Below are 18832 nucleotides of genomic sequence, written 5' to 3'. Positions count from 1 at the left end.
CAGGGAGCAACTTTTGCTCTGTGGAAATACTAGTCTGGGCTGGTGTTATGGTGTTGCAACCAACAAACAGACAAAGGGATTTACGATTTTACACAAAACCGAAACATTAACAGAATTGAAACAATGTAAAGAAAGATTTGAAACAAATGGGATGAGCATTTATACTAGATGTACTACAAAAAAAGACATTTATGACAAAGAAATAATGCAACAACTGGTTCTGGGTCTCTGTTCTTTCCGCATAGATTCCTTTCAGTGATCGCGAGCAAAAGAAATGTTGCCAGCATGGTGTACCAGTGCATCAAAGCATGCTGTGTCTATTGGTTTGATTCACCAGAATCACAAACAGCACAAGAAATGACATCAGAGAGCTGCAATCTATTGGAGCCGAGACGTCATCAATCAGTCGTAAATCAAAGTGCAACCCTGAGGCAAAGATCAGCACATTCAAATGTCAAGAGTTCACATAAACCAATAACTCATTTGGGCTGGGCTTTGGCTTAAGAAATCTTCAGATGCACCAGAAACATGTCACGCAATATTTCATTTTAACATTAATAATGTTCATTACTGACCCAAATTCAAATCTGGCCATTTTAGGTCAATATTGTGATAATGTGTAGGCTATCATTCAGGAGCTAAACTAATGTGATTATAATAAAAGAAATAAAAATATATGATTATTGAAATACAAATTTCAAGTTTTTAATTTGCGCCAATGTACCAACAAACACACCAATCTGATCCATGAGCAAACAGCTGGCCTATGAGTGGTAAAACATGACTTGAAAATCAAATCAACAATATTGATTAATACTTGATTAAATTAAAACAATTTGAATACAACAAAAATAACGGATGGGAAAAACAACCGCTTTAGTCATGGCTCTTATTTATTGTTCCAGTGTTAATGAACTAATCTGATGAAAAAAAAATTAAAAATCCAACAATGACATCCTTCTTAATACTCTGTTCACTGGAAAACAATCGGGAGAGTCAATGGTTTTAGAACATTTTTACCATAAAAATTTGCTTCATGACTGGTGATGACAATGAAAACGGAAAATCATTTTGATTAAGTTATCATAATTACAAATGATGTGGTTCCAGTGGTTTATGTGACGAGAACCTTTCATAAGAAATGAAAGGTTTGAACCTTAAAATCTACAAAAAAAAAAACAAGGAAAACACACTTTTCAATCCAACATATAATTTGAATCTTTTCCAGACAAAACCATGGCAATAATTGAAATAATTTGGAACTGAAATTATGGCCAAAAAAAAAATAAAAAATACAACCGTAAAATACAAAATACGTTAATTCAAATAAAATAACAAACACACTACATTGCAGAAATAAATAATTCTAGAGGTTATAAGGGTGGAGAATCACAATGATAGCAAAATGTTTCTTGTGTTGTTCACACATTGTCTCTGTGACACAAAAAGCTTGTCCAAAAATGTCATGGAATTACTCTGCTGCTCTAAGGAGTAATCGTTTGAAGAAGGCTCTTCTGGTGCTCCTTTAATCCCCAATTTCAAAGCCATAAGATGTTTACATGGGACACTTGTAGTTGGGTAACTGTTTAACAGATCAAAGGCAGTAAATCATGGACACCAGAACCTCTTGAGACTGACTCTACTCTTTAGATAGCTCATTAATTACTGTCCTTGTGCATTATGTTTGTGCTTTAGATAGTAACTCACAAGAAACTTTCACTACTGATTGATTCTGGCACACATTACTCTCTCTAAAACATTCAACACATTGTGAAAGCGAGATCCAGATTTAACATTGTCCCTTCATCAGCTTAAGAATTGTATCACTCTGAAAGTAAAAAAACTCAAATAAACAGCAATATGCACTGATATTCACACATTAGTGTCATACGTTAGGTAGTATTACATCCAAAATCATTGCAGCGAAACTTTTTTGCAGTTTTATATTGTAACAAAAAATGCATCAGAAAAGAAATCCTGAGCGCCGTTTGTTCTTACAGAGATATAAAGGTCATTTTATTTATGCTTTATGCTTTGCTGATGATTTAGTCCAGCTGGATATCTCCACGTAGGTTGGAAAAAACAAATTTTCTTTACTATGAATTTTGATTGGACCGTTTTCATTTGATAGTGATCTCTAGGAAAATGTGTAATCGAACAAAACACTACAAGTCTCATGTGAGCTCCTGTGATCTTTGATACCCTGTGTTAAACCATCACAAAACAGTTCAGTCTTCTAAGAGCTTTTTTTTCTCATTTTCTTCAGATTAAATTTCACATAGAAGGTCTGCAGATTAGTGAGCAACATCCACTGCAACAACGTCATGCTTGAAAGATATCAAAGGAAGGCGTCAGTCCTACTCTATTTGACATTCTCTTTATTGACAAATATATGCATTATTTGAACAACCGTAGCTTCATAAATATGTTTGCATTCATCAATAAGAACACCTTGACACTTTATCTTCAATTCCAGTTTCAGACAGATCAACCATTTTCTCTTCAGATCACCACAATCCAATCAACAACCTCGTCTTTCCAGATGGGCGAAGTATCCATTAGCATTAATATGTACAACTCTACTTTCAAAAAAAAAAATCATTTTTGATCCACTCCGAACAACATTCATGGTGCAGGGTATGCTCTGAAAGTACCAAAGGCGTGTTAAAGCAGATGCTCTCAAGCGTCGTCCTCTAGTGCAGAGAGATAATCTCCATCGTGGATGTCCAGTATTCCACGGGTCAAACAAAAACTGGAGTATTTGGAACAGATTGAGCCTCTGCTCAAGATCACTAACACAGACCAAAAACAGATGACACCCCACACCCTGCCAGATTTTAAGGGACGTTCTGGAGAGCTGAAGGACAGCAAATGGCTTCCAGCCCATAATGCCAGGGTTTAGGCCAAGGCCATGGGGCACCAAGTGTCCCCTCTCACGGAGGTTGCCACGTCAGCTGTGGACGTCAGGCCTACATTCGTGTACAGACTCTCCTGGCCGGGGTATTTCACCATGGAGCCCGTCGTGCCTGGAACATCAACTTGGCCCACCAGCGTCGAAGAGTTGACCTGGATCAAACCAGAGAAAGTGAGTATGACCAATTAAAAGCAAACCAGTTGATGTAATGAAATGGTCTATTTGTATGATGCCTTAAAAGTGTTGCAAGATTCATAAGTAATGCAGAAAAATAGTTTTTAGCTATTCAACTTTTTAGCTGTAAGGTTTGGTACGCTGTTGACTCATTTTAATGCAGACAAAGTGTATAAACTTACTGATGTGACAGGCACCTGCGTTGATGAAGGACTATTCTTTGTGCACTCCTCTGAATTAGAAGAAGATGAAGAAGTTGGAGTCATGGGGACAGAACTACTTCCTGTGAATAATTTGAACCAGTTAGTTAACTCGCAGTTAACCTTGGTGGGATTTTTACTGAAAGATTTTAACTTGTCTGATTGAGTTTTATTGTTATTATTATTTAACATACCAGATGATCCCTTTGTTTTGTTCAAGGTTTTTGGTTTTCTTTTCCTTGTCTGAATACCTTCTTTCTTCATGGCAAGGGGCCTGGGCACCTAAAAAACATGAAATCAAATTTTTAAATATTGTAATGACACCTGTGGCTTTCCCCCGTTTATTTTAATTGTAGCCTATACTTTTTTTTTTTTTTTTTTCAGTTGTATCAAATCTTGTTTTCATGAAACATGTAATATAACATACCCCGTGTAATTTTGTGTAAAGTCCACACGCGTTGCACACGGGTTCTCCATCTGCGTTTCTGCGCCACAATGTTGTTGTGCTGGTCTGGCAGTTCGCGCATGACAGGCCAATCCGCCTTGAAGACGGCTGGAGACAAAAAAATTAGCATTGTCATTAATTGATCATGATAATGCTAAAGTTTCAGTCATGAATCTAAACTGGTATAGTTAAATAGCCTAGATGCGGGCAGTTTAAATTAATGTTTAATTAATTTATGTTTCAATATATTTAATTTTATTCAATTTTTACTTGTTTAAAGCACCGCAAATTTCATAAGCATAAACAATAAAATAAAATGGGCTTCGATTGCACAAATACATTTTAAAAAACAAAACAAATATATGCATGCGCAGTCTTTTTTATTTTATTTTATTATTATTTTTTAGCCTAAACAATTAATGTTCAATGCATACAAACTTGTCTCGTCAATAAAAATAGCGTTTATTATGGGAGTAGACCTGTGAAGATGTTCCCAGATAACCTCTGGCTATTGTTTGAAATAAATAGGCAGGAAATTGAGTGGTTAAGTAGCTCATCGAGTCGGTGCTCACCATACGCTTCTGAGGTTTAATTAATGGTCGGCTGAGTCCATTCATTTTGCTGTACAGACCGCAGGCGTTACAGAGAAAGTGACCCGTGCCGTCGCGTCTCCACAGCGGGGTGGAAATGGAGCCGCAGTTGACGCACTCGCGGCTCTCCATCATGTCCTCCAGCAACTCTGAGACACAGACAGTTCCCCGTCAGTCAACATCACATTCACCATCAACTTCAATGTGCGCCAAATGAATTGCGCAGACATGACACATTGTAACAGACTAATAGCATTAATGACAGATGGGATTGCTGGTTTTCTCTGCAACTCTTTTCTCTTAATTAAATTTACACTGAAATATCCACTTTGTTATTTTGTGTAGTCTACTGTTATTTACAGCTCTTAATTACCTAGCCAACCTATTTTTATTTTAATCGCAATTAATTATATAAACATGTAGCCTAATGCATAGCCAGGCAATAATTAGAAACTTTAGCTATAGCATAGTAAAAGATACAATGGGCAGCAACAGGACTTCGTTGATAGCCTCAGATTTATGTTTTGTTCAAATAATTTCAAACATGTAAATGGCGTTATCTGTCACTGTTGTTGTACACATTCAACTTCGGTTTGAAACGATAGAATTAATTTAATTCATTCATTTTTTCTTAAAAATAGCCAGATAGATGACACCGCAATATATTTTTGTTATAGTTATATTTTATAATATAGTTATTATTTTTCACACACGCAGCTAACAAAAGGTTCCACCTGTTGTTTCTGTAACGATGCAAGTTAGGCCAATTAAAAAAATATATATAATAATAATAATAATAATAATAAATTTGTCCGATTGCTGATGTTTTCATCTGTCGCCAAACAAGCTGCATGCTAAAGAACAGAAATCGCTTACCGAAGAAGGTCAACATAACAATTTCTGGCGGTACATTAGGCCTATATATAAGACATTTGTATTAAAAATAAATCACACAACTTTAATGTTTTGTTTTACAAATCTTTCTGACATTGATCTATGTGAGAATGGCGCCATATTAAAACGATTGCACCCCGAAAATTACCTTTGCCTTAACATTTATCATTTAGCAGCCTTTTAACAAACAAACAAATAGGCTACGTGCATTTATTACAATTTTTTTTTTTTACAAATATAATAATAATAATAATAACTGAATTATTCACACGCTGCCCAAAATGTGAGAGAAACATGGGCTTTGAAATTCCCAGTCAAAAAAGACTTTTAACATGATGAATAGCCGTGGCTTACCTCCGTTTGGTCCCCTGATAGACAGCGGTGCGCTTCTGGACTGCAGGGAATGCAGCATGGAGTTCTCGAAGGGCCCCGCGGGCCACGCCGCCGGTAACTGAGATAACTGCGGTGCAACATACGGAGGATACGGGCTTGTGTAAGATCCACTTATCGGCCGTGAAAGGTACTGGTCTCGACTGTTTACATTCAGAGGATTAGTATAGCTGGCATCCCTCGATGTGCCGTTATTCATAGGCGGACTGGGGGAGTAGTGGAAACGGTTGGAAGTATGTGGGCTTCCGGTGCTGTAGGATGGGCTCTCTGGGGCGGACTGTGCCCAGACCGAGTGACCGCTGACCGCATGGCTCGGCTGCGATGACACGCTGGGCTGTAGGTACGACAAACTCGGTATCATCGTTCCAACGCGAGACGTCGGCACATAAACGGGAGAATTAGGGTTGGAGTGCATGTAACCGGCCGATGGCGTGTCATTATAACCGGCCTGACTCTGGGCCGCGGCGATGGCCAGGGTCTGATACATGTCGGTAGGGTCCACAATTAAGCCTCCCTTATGCGTCTCCCTGGTGTGCCCACCTGAGATGATGAGTTTGTTGCCCTGGTCTAAATCCGTGAATAGTGTAACGTCGTCAGAATTGGGCAGGGCGTTGTTGGGATGCCCAAAGTGGACGTAGGAGTGTAGGGGCCTGCCCTCGGCGCGACGCGTTCCCACCGCGTCCAGGTGCGTCGGCGCCGGTGATCTCAGCCGGTCCCTGCGGTCAGTGTTCAGGTAGCTCTGCTCAGCCGGAGACCCTGGGCTGCTGCTGGACACTTCGCGCTTGACCATGGACCAGCTATTATCACCCAGGTCCATCCAGGATCCCTTTTATTTCTCACAGTATGTGGAAAATACAGAGGCAGAGCGCACTGAAAATGAGAACATAAAAATATGAGAAACGTTGGGGAGAAGAGACTAATAAATGAGGGCGGGGGGCGAGAGAACGACAATATTTTACTTTTAGACACTAAATGTCATAAAATCTCAAATCATTAAGCAAATAAAACAAGTTTCTCTGAATGCTTACTGAATTTTAAGCAAATATTCATTGAAACATGGTCACTTTTTCTTTTATAGCGGAGGAACAGTTCAGTTCAGAAAGCGCGCAACAGTCAAATACAAACTTATTCAAATTCATAATTGTTGTGCCATTTGTAATATTCTAAATTTGAAAGTTGACTGAACACAACTTCACTATTTTCCCAGAAAACACATGCGCAAGCACATACACACCCCATACAGGGCTTTACACTGAAGATCTGAATCCATCCGTGTCATGAGTCCTCCCTCTTGATGTAGCCTCATCATAATTACCAAAAAAACTCATACAACGTAACAGATAGGAAACAAAACGTAATATGTCTTTGCAGAAAAGAGATAACCACTTGATAAGACCCACAAAAGATAAGAGAGAGAGAGGCAGGGTAAAGACAAAAAAAAAAAAGGCTTTCCTCAGCTGGCACCGAACTCAGCACCAAGACAAGAAGTTTGACAAAAGCTGGAGAAGACATTTATAATCAAGACAAGAGCATGCGAGAAGAAAAAAGTTTTCACTGACCTATTGGTGGTTTGCCATAAGTTGGTGTTCGCAGGATCCAGCGGTTATGTGGTTTCAGGACTTGGAGAACTATTAGGAATGAAAGTTCTCTGTTCACTCGTGACGAGGTTTAAGAGAGGAGGTGCCTCCTGTGCTCCGAGCCTCTGATTGGATTCCAGCTTGAGCAAACACATCTGCTCGATAGGGGTGCTGCTCTTCGCCTTCCACCTTACTTAGTTTTGATGTCCTTGATGTCGAATGGAAAATGCGAGTCTTATTTATGAATCTCACTATATTTTCTCAAAGGGACGGAACAAATTGATTTGCTTTATAGCCTATATATTTTTCTCTGAAGGACAAGTGCAAGTTGGTTGAAATTGTAAATTAAAGCAATAATTTATAAGCAGTTCATAAGTGGTGCCAGGCTAATTTGCCGGTATAAAATGTCGGTTTAATTTATAGCAGTTCTTTAAAAATAAATAAATAATTAACCTACTGCCAAACATAGGTACATATGTTACAGTTTGAAAATGTAAGCGAGAAAAATGTCTTTTCGATGACTAATCTCCAAATATGAAAGATATTAAGCTCTTGATAATATTTGATATTGCATTTTTAATTGTGTAAAATTGTTTAATGTGAGGTAATCACGAAAACAGAATAATGAAATCACTTACTCTTGTATTTGTTTTGATGTTGAACTTTGTCTGTGCTATGCAAATTAGGGTCGTTGCTAATTAGTTCATCTAAGACGATGGGGCATCGTTTAGGATTGTAAGAGATCCTACACAAACACCCAGCGGGCAATATGCATTACTGAGTGCTTCACTTTGAACAGCAGATAATTCATTCAAGCAGAATATACATTGTATTGTGATCAAGTATTGGAGGTTGCCAATTAGATTAATCATTTGAAAGCCGAGAGGGTCTGTGACTCTTTTGTTGTTCAGTTTATTCGATAACACTGAATTATTGTATTATTTGAGTTATGAGTTGTTATTGCACAGTTGAGGTAAACACCCACGCATGTCATAATTAAAAAATCTAATGTTTGTTTATGTTATATTATTAACGATCGTTATAATAACACATTGATAAATCATTTCAGAACAGTGTGTGTCAAAAACAGGTATCTGAAGCCATTGTAAAAATGTTTTACAAGAAAAAAAATAGTTGCGTTGTTGTTTTATATGATGTGTTCAAGACAGTGTATTATGCACAGGGGCTATTATTTAAATAAATATCTCTTTTGTCACTATATGAGAGAAAAAAATGGCTTTTTTTTCATAGTCACTTGGAGTGTTTGTCAATAGTTTAGAACAGACAGTTTAGGAGCACATATAGTCTGCTGTCTGTCCTGCAGTTATCTGACAGATGAGTGTGTCTCATATTAATAATCAAAGACGCAGTGAAATAAAATCATTTAGAGAAATCTCATTTATTTTTTAGGACGGAACTTCTGGGTTAGAATTAAAGAAATATCAAATAAATGTGATAATTAGGAACTAATCGTATTAATTCCACTAATTAAAACTGTTAAACAAATACAATAAACAAATCGCATTGTTGTTTACAAATAACTATAGGCATTATCATCATTATCGTCGTCATCATAAACAATAACAATAATGATAATGTTTGTTGTTGTTGTTGTTTTTAAAGTAAGATGCAAAATCACATGCATTAAAAATAATACCTATTTACCTTACAGAAGCCCTAAAGGGAAATCATAAAACCTCTCTTTGATTATGAAATATTGCGAGTATGGGTGAAATGTATTTCAGACTATTGAGCAATTGTCACACACATTAGGCATATATCACTATCCCTGCTGAAATAAGGAAAGAGTATTTATCACCACTGTCGATTAAAATAAACAGGTTAAAAAAACTGAACACATACATCGAAACAACAGCCTTACAATTAATTATGAGAATAAATGCTTTCCGTATGGAATATCTTATACTAGCCTATATTTATTGCATGCATTGCCAGGCCACTACAAAGAGAGTCTTTATCAGGTTGCCTCCATGTACTTTGACCCCACTATGTAAAACGAATTCAACGAACACAATAGGGACACAATGTCTGTGCAAATATGGTCTCATAATCCAACCGCATCTATGATTTTAGCGACAGAATTATCCTTTTAATTCTACATTATTATTATTATTCCTTTGTGGTTTTTTGTTGGTATTCCTGTTCATGTTGTTGGTATAACTGTTTTCTTGCCCAAGACAATTACCTACACATACCCATATATTATTGGATAATTACAACTATAGAATAATTTAACTAGTTTGCTTTCTATCTAAAAACAAATGCTCATAATTCCATGGTGCCATCTCTATTTGATTAGACATCTCCAGCAGAGCAAAGGAAAAATGTGTGCCATTGGTCATATTAGATATTTGCTCAAGGCTCATCAGGCTGCTTCAGGCAATGTTTCTTGTAGACTAATCATTGCTAGATTCATTTGCTTTGTGTTGTACATAACTAAAGTTGTTGCCGCATGAATGATGATGAAGTGATCAAATACTCATTACCTTTGGTGACATATTGTAAGGCAGGGTGTTGGCCGTTCCCCGGAAGACCAGTCATTGTGGACATTAAGTCACCAGAGTGCTTAGTGTCAACACACTAATTTAAATATTAATCTCCCAGTTCTTATGTAGGCTATGAATTACATATTAAAAGCTTTTAGATCTAAAAACTTTGGCAGTTAGTTGGTTTTAAATAAAACTTTTTTTTACAAAACAGAACACTTGTGTTGCATCTTAGTAATTCACTCTCCTTCCCATTACATTAAAATCTGACCTATTTAACAACAAATGTTATGGTTTTATTCCTGGCACTGTCTTCTCCGGTTGAACTAAAAGTCAGAGACTGTCATCTATTGCGAGGGACAGTCAGAGGCATATATGTTGCTGTTTGCAATAGTAGATGATTAAGCGAGAAGGTGTAAAAGCAACCTTTGTGTGTGTGTGTGTGTGTGTGTGTGTGAGTGAGTTTATATATGGGGGCGAGTGGGACAGGCCTTGATAGTAAACGTGTTAACAACCTTCTCCCAGATCTTCAGTCACACCCTGTTGGAGTCATGCGATCCACGACTGTCTGTGACAACCGTATTTCTCTTGCTCTTGCTCTCAACATGAGATTAATTCAGTAGAAATACAGAAGCACTGTAGAGGAAGTTCAAAAGAGCAGTGTTGTATGTCTTTTGAGTCCTTTGTCAGTTTTGTTAGGATATAATACTAGTGGATGTAAATCATTTCAATTATTTTAAATGATTGTAATATATATAATTTTCTGTTTAATTCTGTTTTACTATATCTAGTATGCTATTAAAATGAAAAGGCTGTCACATTATTTTGCTGCTCTTGTATGAAGATGTAGTTATTAATCAGGCAAATTTACAGTATGAACTATTAGGCTCTCTGTGAGATGCCACGCTCCTTTAAAACATAAATAATAATAATAACAACAAAAATTGTATGTAAATTAATGTAAGAGCATAGTTACAGTAGATATGCAAAATTAATGATTAACAGTAACACACAGAACGAGAGAGAGAATCAGAATCCAAACAGTTTCACATGGGCTGTTAGGCAGTGAAGAGCCAAGAGCAGTCAAGCACAATAGATGACCTATGAAAGATGAGCTAGGATTACAGATAAGAGTCCCGGTCATTAGTCGTTTGATTCAAGTGTTTAAGAAACTATTAGAGCTGCACATGATAGTTGATAGAGCCTGTCTATTCTCTATATACACCAGATTTAATGATGACTGTTTTCAGAAAGAGTTCTGCTGATTGATTAAATCTATTACTACTAATAGAATTTATCATAATAAAACATTATTACATGCATTTTATAAGAAACAGCAACAAAATATAAAAATATTATTACATATTGTAAACATTATCAATAGTAGCATCCCCAGCATCCTCGCAATACGATGAAAAGCCATTTGTGACCCTGGACCACAAAACCAGTCTTAAGTCGCTGGGCTATATTTGTAGAAATATCCAAAAATACATTGTATGGGTCAAAATGATTGATTTTTCTTTTATGCCAAAAATCATTAGGATATTAAGTAAAGATCATGTTCCATGAAGATATTTAGTAAATGTCCTACTGTAAATATATCAAAACTTCATTTTTGATTAGTATTATGCATTGCTAAAATCTTGATTTGGACAATTTTAAAGGCGATTTTCTCAATACTAAAAATTCAAGTTTAGTATCATTACAAACACTGACATTATTTTTACAAGGTTATGGCTGTATTGCTTTTGATTCTAGCCTTTGAAAACTGATTACTTGGATTCACTTGAATCCAAAATGACGGGTTCGGGGGAATCTTGCTCATTTGTATGAACAGTATGAGCAAGATGTTCTCACACTACCCTGTGCTACATTTCAGTGTGTGCTTGACCGTTGAACTCTTCATGAGGACCTCAGTGTGAAATCGATATTGTTTAGCCACTGTGTGTCTGTGTGTCTATATCCACTACTACTGCTGCCCTCCAAAAATAAAATGAGATGAAGCTAACGTTCTTTGGGCCATGTTGTTTTTTCCATACACCTTCCAATCAGCCTCCATCCTGTTGGGCTGTGGCTGTGTTTTGTCTAAGGGGGAAGGTCAGCTTTGTGGTACAGACTGTGGCTTTCCCTGAATCAGCTGTTTTAGTGGCTGTGGATGCTATCTGCTGTACATCCCTCGGGCCTGAGATCTGGGCAGTCAAGCTTGTTTGTGATTAACGTGGAACGCAGGGGCCACATTAATTGCAGTCATCTATTTATTAAGATTATTGGAGTATGTTTTACTCCAATATTACTTTACTAATCTCACATTTAATTCAATGTGTTACTTATTGTTTCTTTGTAATTATTTGTGATATTTACTAGCAAATGACATTTGTTTCTCTAAAGTAAAGAGAACTTTTGAAAAATGACCTACTGGTTACTCTTTTCCATGCAATCCAAAAATAGACACTTTAAAATGTTCAAAAAGCACAGAAGGATCTAAAAAAAAAAAAAAAAAAAAAAAAAAACGAAAAATGTCCATATATCTTAAAAATGTAAGATCTAAATTTATATCTTAAATATTTCTGTCCATTTCTTCGTCTGGCAAACAAAACTGTGCACTTTAGATACGATAAGATCTCCCTCTGCTCCAATGGCGTGAGGTCCCGAGAAACATGGCCACCGTGATATGGCACTGTTTCTCCTGTACAAATTCATCTTATCCTCATGACCTCCATGCACACACACACACACACACACACACACACACAGCACACAATCCTGGTGTTGTCGAGCCGTGAACTTAAACATGCTCCTCGTGTTTGAAAATGCACACACAATACATTTGTTGAGCCTAGTTTCTGTGGTATCACCAGGGTTTGTTTAGGCAGAAAATACATAAGCATTCTACATTCTGAATTATGTTTTATCAGGTCATCAAACAGTCAAATGGAGATAATTCTTTCAGAACCAGCGCTGTACCAGGCACTGTAATAGAAGGACTCACTGTTTACTCTTGGTGGGAATTCTGGATCTGCTCCCTGCTTTGGAAAAAATGAAAGAGAGAATGAAAGATGTAATATTCTATAACACTAAAAATGATGTGTCACTCCCTCTCATATCTCTCAGAGAGATTGGTTTTTAATTTTTGTTGCATTGCTCTTTTTCTGTCCTATTTTTTTAAAAAAAGTGCTGGGTTTTGTTGTGCTTGTTTTTGCAAAGGGATCCAAGGTCTTGAAGAAGCGGAACTTCAGAAAGGGAGTCGTATCAGGCAGATCTGCTGTGTATAATGCTAACATTGTGAAGTGGTTTTGAGAGGCGTGGGAGATCAGAGTTCTGTGCTGCAGACAGATATACAGCACTTCCATGTAATGTCTCCACAGCACGTATGCAGACCGTTAGAACTGTCACACTTTAAAACACTTTAAATACCTTGATTTTAGCACGTACACAGCCTGATGAAGGGGAGAATATAAAAGTGAAAACATTTTCACACAACACAAAAGGAAAAGTTGAACAGAACGTTCTTTTCCACACAATGCATGCAGTTACCTTGGGCTGCTAAAGCTCTTAAATGGAGAAGAGAAGTAAAACTGGTCACACTTTATATTAGGTGGCCTACTATGTACTTACATCAAAAAATAAGTGCAATGTACTTATTGTGGTCATATTGTATTTCAAAACACTTTTGCTGCTATTGAGGTGGGATATGGGTAAGGTTAGGGACAGGTTTGGTGGTATGGGTAGGTTTAAGGGATGGGTCAACAGTGTAATTATAACATTTTTAAATATAAACGTACAATGTAAAAACATGTATGTACACAATAAGTGCATTGTATCAAATTATTAATTTTAATGCAAGTACAAGTAGTTAAGGCCACCTAATATAATGTGGGACCGTAAAACTTGTCCATATCAGTTGTGCGTTATATATTTCACAAGATTAAAACCATATGACCAACACCATATGCTTTGTTTGATGAACAGATCAAAATTTAACTCAACATTTGGTGAAAATCTGCTATAGATCTCATGCATGTTTATATTGCATGCTTGTTTAAAAGTTGGTGCTTGAAGACAATTTGGAATAACGTGAGGGTGAGCAAATTATTTTCCTCTTTTAAATGAAAAGGGTAAGCATTTACATTTAGCTGACGCTTTTATCCAAAGCGACTTACAATTGCTATATATGTCAGAGGTCGCACGCCTCTGGAGCAACTAGGGAGTTAAGTGTCTTGCTCAGGGACACATTGGTGTCTCACAGTGGATTCGAACCCGGGTCTCTCACACCAAAGGTATGTGTCTTATCCACTGCGCCACCCTTAATTGCTTTTTTATTTTTTTTATTTTTTTTACTTTAATAGAACTTTCACAGTTTATGGAATTAAAGAATAAGTGTAATGTCATTTTGGAAAAAAATAAAAAAATAAAATAAAATAAAATCTGACCAAAAAGTTTGTTACGCAAAACTTTGCACCGGCTGTTAATTAAGAAAAAATCATTATTGAGTGAAAATCTGCTATAGCTCATAGATCTCATTCATGCTTATTTATACTTTGACGCTTGAAGACAATTTGGAACAACATGTACAAGTAAATTACAAAATTTTGGGGTGAATGGTCTTTTTTGGTTTACAAATGATTAAACAAAAAATAATTAAAAATTATTATTATTATTATTAAACTTTAACAGAAAGAAACCCCACTAAAGAATCTTTTTTTATTATTATTTCAAGTCAATCAAAACATATACTCAAGAAATCAAAGAACAGACATGACGTAATTTCAGAAAGAAATCTGGCCAAAACTAAGGAGCTTTGGGGTTCATTATGGTGGTTCAAAATGGCCTGTCATTGAAAGCTTTCCAGAAAGCTTTGCACCAGTTGTTAAACACCTTTGAAATGCTATTGGTACATGATGATTACATACTTGTTGGGAGAACTCTGGGGCTCCATGTTCATGGATGTGAATATGTTTTGATGTTCATTTCTTCACTCATCTAAACATTGCTCCCAGTAGCATAGGTGGTGTGTTTACCAACAGAATACCATTGCTCAGGTGTTTCTTCTGTTTATCCCTGAACAAAGAACCGCAGGGGTCTTCAATAAATTTCATATAGTAGTATTAATATATATAATATAATATTAATCATTAAATTACAATTCCAATGTTTCAGGTAAACAAAAATACGAATTATACTTTGTACAGCAGTGGCGACTTTCCTATATGATCAGCAACATGATAGCTGTCAGTCAAAATCCCCAAAGAGTGCCGAAGAGTTAACGAGGAACCAGCATGATCTACTCCTCCCACCCCATCAATGACCCCCTAAGGCCCTAAACCTAGCCTCTAAACTCTCTCCATTACTCCCCCTCGTCAGCCTTTGAGTCCTATTTGTTTTGATAGGCTGAGGTCTGGTCCCATTGGAGATTCATGTTTGGGGAGAACAACAAGATGCTGACTGAATAAGAAGTCTGAAGAAAGAAGCAGGGGTTCTCTAAACCTCCGATAAGAAGATTTCAAAAACAAGATATGCATTGAGAATATAGGAGACGGCTAGAGACGTCTTATCTGCTTTGTTGTGACCTACTCTGGCCTTGATCATTCAAACTGAGATGCTAAGATGATGTATGATGTATTAGATTGGATGTTCTCATACGTCATCTTAGACACTATCTAATCATATGTGGAAATGCTCTGATATGACTTTCACTTTTTAAATTGGGATACATTAAGGCACACTGGGCAAAGCCACTGTGCTAAGCAACAGCTCCAACATATTTAACAGTTCTATATTTGCATGCATGCACAATCTTTGGTATGAAACATAGTGAAGTCATTTGTCATAGTTTTGTCATCGGAACCAAAATGAAGCATGAATTGGAACTCTAATGACGTTTCATTTTTGCTATTTCACAATGTTCACATGTTTTCTCATTCTTTATAAGACGGATCACATTATCCTGTTCTCCCTTACCTTTAGAAGTTGATAGAGAGATCCTGAGCTGTTGACAAAAAACAGCATTGACCAGACATTCTCACCTTGCTCACTTCAAACGCCATCTCTATGAACAATTGGCCTGCTTGTAGTGAGCAGCAGTTCCGCGTACCTGTGTTTACCTTTGGTCTGCAAGCCAAGCCAACAGTGGAATTCAAAGGGCACGAGCTGTAGAGTGCTCACTCTCCCTGTTACCATTGTGTAAAGCACCCCCCCCCCCCCCCCCCCAACACCATTAAAACACAAAGGAATAAGCAAATGTAACTCTCACTCCAAGTAACCTGAGAAAACAATATGTGATGCTGCCATAGTCTTTCAGTACATATGTTGAAACCAGTCCTGTTTGAAAGACCATCAGTCAAATACATTTATGGAATTGGAACACAAATCTCTTAGCAAGTATCACTATTGCTTATGCTCATTTTTTGATGAGAGGCTTGTACCCTAAACTTGTTAATAATGTTAAATGTCATTTTGCTAAGATACTATCATACTTTGTGTGTGTGTGTGTGTGTGCGTGTGTGTGTGTGTGTGTGTGTGTGTGTGTGTGTAAAAACCCAAGTTACCTTATAATTTATGGTGATAAGCAGTAAAAGGGGTGTGTTGGTTGACATTATTTATTTAATGTTTATTATTTATGATATCATGTGGTCTTCTATTTTAACACCTGCATTTTTATGGTAATTATCGTTTAAGGTAAAAAGCCGATTTTGATATATTAACATTATTTCACTTCATAAAATATATGGTTATGCGTTATAAAATATACAGGCATCAATATGCCATTCTGTAATACCTGAAATATTGTCAACAAAATTTTTATAATGAAATTCTGACAACCATAGATAGGTGTTTTGTAACTAACTCTAATTTGGCTGCAACATTAATTCTTAGACCTGTGGCTGTGAGTTGCAGATAACTATAAACCATAATAAGTTATATTTCCATTGAAATATGCAGAATAAAAAAAAAATTAAATCTGTTTTAGCTCTATATAAGTTAGATTATATAGTCAAATTAGTGTATTTATAGAATAAATGTTCATGAACATTATCGAAGATTAGCCAGGGTCTGTAAATAAATACTAATACACCAAAATGGAATATTTTATGTTTATTTATTTATGTTTTTTTTCTGTTATAATGACACTAGGTGATATGCATGGGGGAAATGCATAGAAGTGCTCATTTACTCATACACTGTTCAAAATATGAATTAAAATTAATTGATTAATCGCAATTAATCCCTTCCAGATAAAAGTTTTTGTTTACATAATATATGTGTATGTACTTTGATATATGTGTATGTACTGTGCTATATTTATCATGTATGTACTCATACAATATATATTTAAAAAATATTTACATGTATAGATTTATATTCATATAATTTATATTACAAATAAATATTTTTAATATATAAACATAACATCTTTTTTTAAATATATACATGTATGTCTGTATTTCTATATATAATAAAAATACACAGTACACACACATATATTATGTAAACAAAAATAATTTTTCTGTGATTAATTGTTTATTAATTGTGATTAATCATTTGACAGCGCTAGTTTAAATGCCAACATCATATGTATGTTTATGATAAAATGGGTTAAAAAAATGATTCTGTCTATTCTGGAGAGAGAAGCTGTGAAGAGGCTGAGCCAGGTCAGGGGCTAGAAGAAGCTACAACGGATAGCAGTATGTTCTCAAGACATTTGAAATATTGTCTACGGATAAGACAACACCTGTAGAGGACAAGGCCCAGGTGGCCATGCATCTTTCAAGAACATGAGGTGTCAATAAGTAACGTGGTTATATGGGCTTGTTAATATTTAACCGGACCCCAGATTTGCGGCCCCTAACAAAGTTGAACTGACACGGGCATGCTGGTGCTGATCGCGGAGTGGTCCATGAGAAACCAAAAAAGAGTATAGGCTACATGAAGGTAAACACATAAACGCCAAGTGAATCTGAGTCTGTTGAGGGTGGGTTGTTTGTCTACGACGCATATGGAATTTTCAGACGGGGAGTGGAGATTTTATTGGTATAAATAAGGCTTTTATGAGCATTCAGGTGCAACTGTTGCTCATTTAGCCAAAAGGTAAGGAGTTACGGCACTCCTGCAACTCCAAAACGCATTCGCTCTCTCAAAACGCTAACACGCCTCCCTTGCCAGGGTCAGGGGAACACGATTAAGGACTATCTATCTCCCCCGATCCCCCATAATGGCCTTGTGGCTCCAGGCGGAGGGTGAGCAGCGCCATCCTTGACAGACACCTTCAGTAAGCTCTTCAACCCCCCCACCAACAGCCCCGTGCCCCCCTGCTTGCCTGCCTGCGTGACTCCTGCCTCGGTGCTTTGATAAACACTGCCAGCAGGGCTCAAACATGGGTCAGGATAACCTCCTGATGACCCAAAGGCTCCGTCTCCTGTTGTGACACCCACACACACACACACACACACAGACACACTGCTGACCAGGTCATCTCTACCCGACGAGCCACTTCACTGTTCTTATCAATGTTCGCAATTCAACAGTGGAGCTCTTTGCTTGAATATACTGCTGTGTGATTGTTAATTGTTGGAAGATGACTTTTACTTGCAGTTGATTTGTGGGCTTGACTTAGAACTGTTTTTTAAAGAGATGGCTCACCCAGAAATTGACCTGTTTGACTAGTTTTCTGCTTTAGAGCACATATTTATCCATATTCAGCAGCCTCCATAACAGCACTAAACCCCACTGATTTTTATTTTAGGAATGAACACAGTTGAAAAATTCCTCAAAATATCTTCTTCCGTCTTCTGCAGAAGAGAGAAAGTCAAACAGGTTTGGAATGACATGAGTGTGAGTGAATGTTTTTGTGTGAACCACCAAAAGCTGAATATGTACTTGTTAATATATCCAAAAGGATCCAAATAAGAAAACTGTACAGGATTCTATTAGAATTTATTTATCATATTTTATCATAAAATTGATAACATTTATTTTATCACATTTTGGAGCCATTCCTATAAGATTCCCATCTAGGACTTTCTGTTCATTTTCTTTGCAGCAGCTTGCTTACTGAGAAAATAGGATGCTAATGGATGTATATATATATATATATATATATATATATATATATATATATATATGATAAATGTCAGAATTTGAGCA

The 18832-nt window shown here is 36.6% G+C and overlaps 1 protein-coding gene across 3 annotated transcripts; it reads right to left on the bottom strand.

Annotated features, from left to right (window-relative positions):
- Positions 1 to 678: 678 nt before the first annotated feature.
- Positions 679 to 7261, bottom strand: LOC306846168 (transcription factor GATA-6-like). Of its 3 annotated transcripts, none has more exons than XM_079379310.1 (7): positions 7167 to 7261; positions 5572 to 6477; positions 4306 to 4472; positions 3716 to 3841; positions 3483 to 3570; positions 3271 to 3371; positions 679 to 3066 (listed from the first exon to the last, which is right to left on the bottom strand). In XM_079379310.1, exons 2-7 carry the CDS (start codon positions 6422 to 6424, stop codon positions 2899 to 2901), a joined length of 1503 nt encoding a protein of 500 aa, XP_079235436.1. In that variant the 5' UTR covers positions 6425 to 6477; positions 7167 to 7261; the 3' UTR covers positions 679 to 2898. The 3 variants fall into 3 exon arrangements, with proteins under 3 accessions (XP_079235436.1, XP_079235437.1, XP_079235438.1); XM_079379311.1 differs by lacking the exon at positions 7167 to 7261 and adding an exon at positions 6842 to 6940; XM_079379312.1 differs by lacking the exon at positions 7167 to 7261 and adding an exon at positions 6636 to 6869.
- Positions 7262 to 18832: the final 11571 nt, after the last annotated feature.

Source organism: Barbus barbus, assembly GCF_936440315.1.
Source record: "Barbus barbus genome assembly, chromosome: 26".
NCBI lineage: Eukaryota > Metazoa > Chordata > Actinopteri > Cypriniformes > Cyprinidae > Barbus > Barbus barbus.
The sequence above is the reverse complement of the archived record's forward strand: the minus strand, read 5'-3'. Positions and strand labels throughout refer to the sequence as shown.

Excerpts from the sequence above, each read along its gene's own strand:
- LOC306846168 (XM_079379310.1), bottom strand. The coding sequence starts at position 6,424 with ATGGACCTGGGTGATAATAGCTGGTCCATGGTCAAGCGCGAAGTGTCC. Across the intron at positions 3,842-4,305 it reads TTAAACCTCAGAAGCGTATG|CCGTCTTCAAGGCGGATTGG; the intron begins GTGAGCACCGAC and ends TTTTGTCTCCAG. Across the intron at positions 3,571-3,715 it reads TTTACACAAAATTACACGGG|GTGCCCAGGCCCCTTGCCAT; the intron begins GTATGTTATATT and ends CATGTTTTTTAG.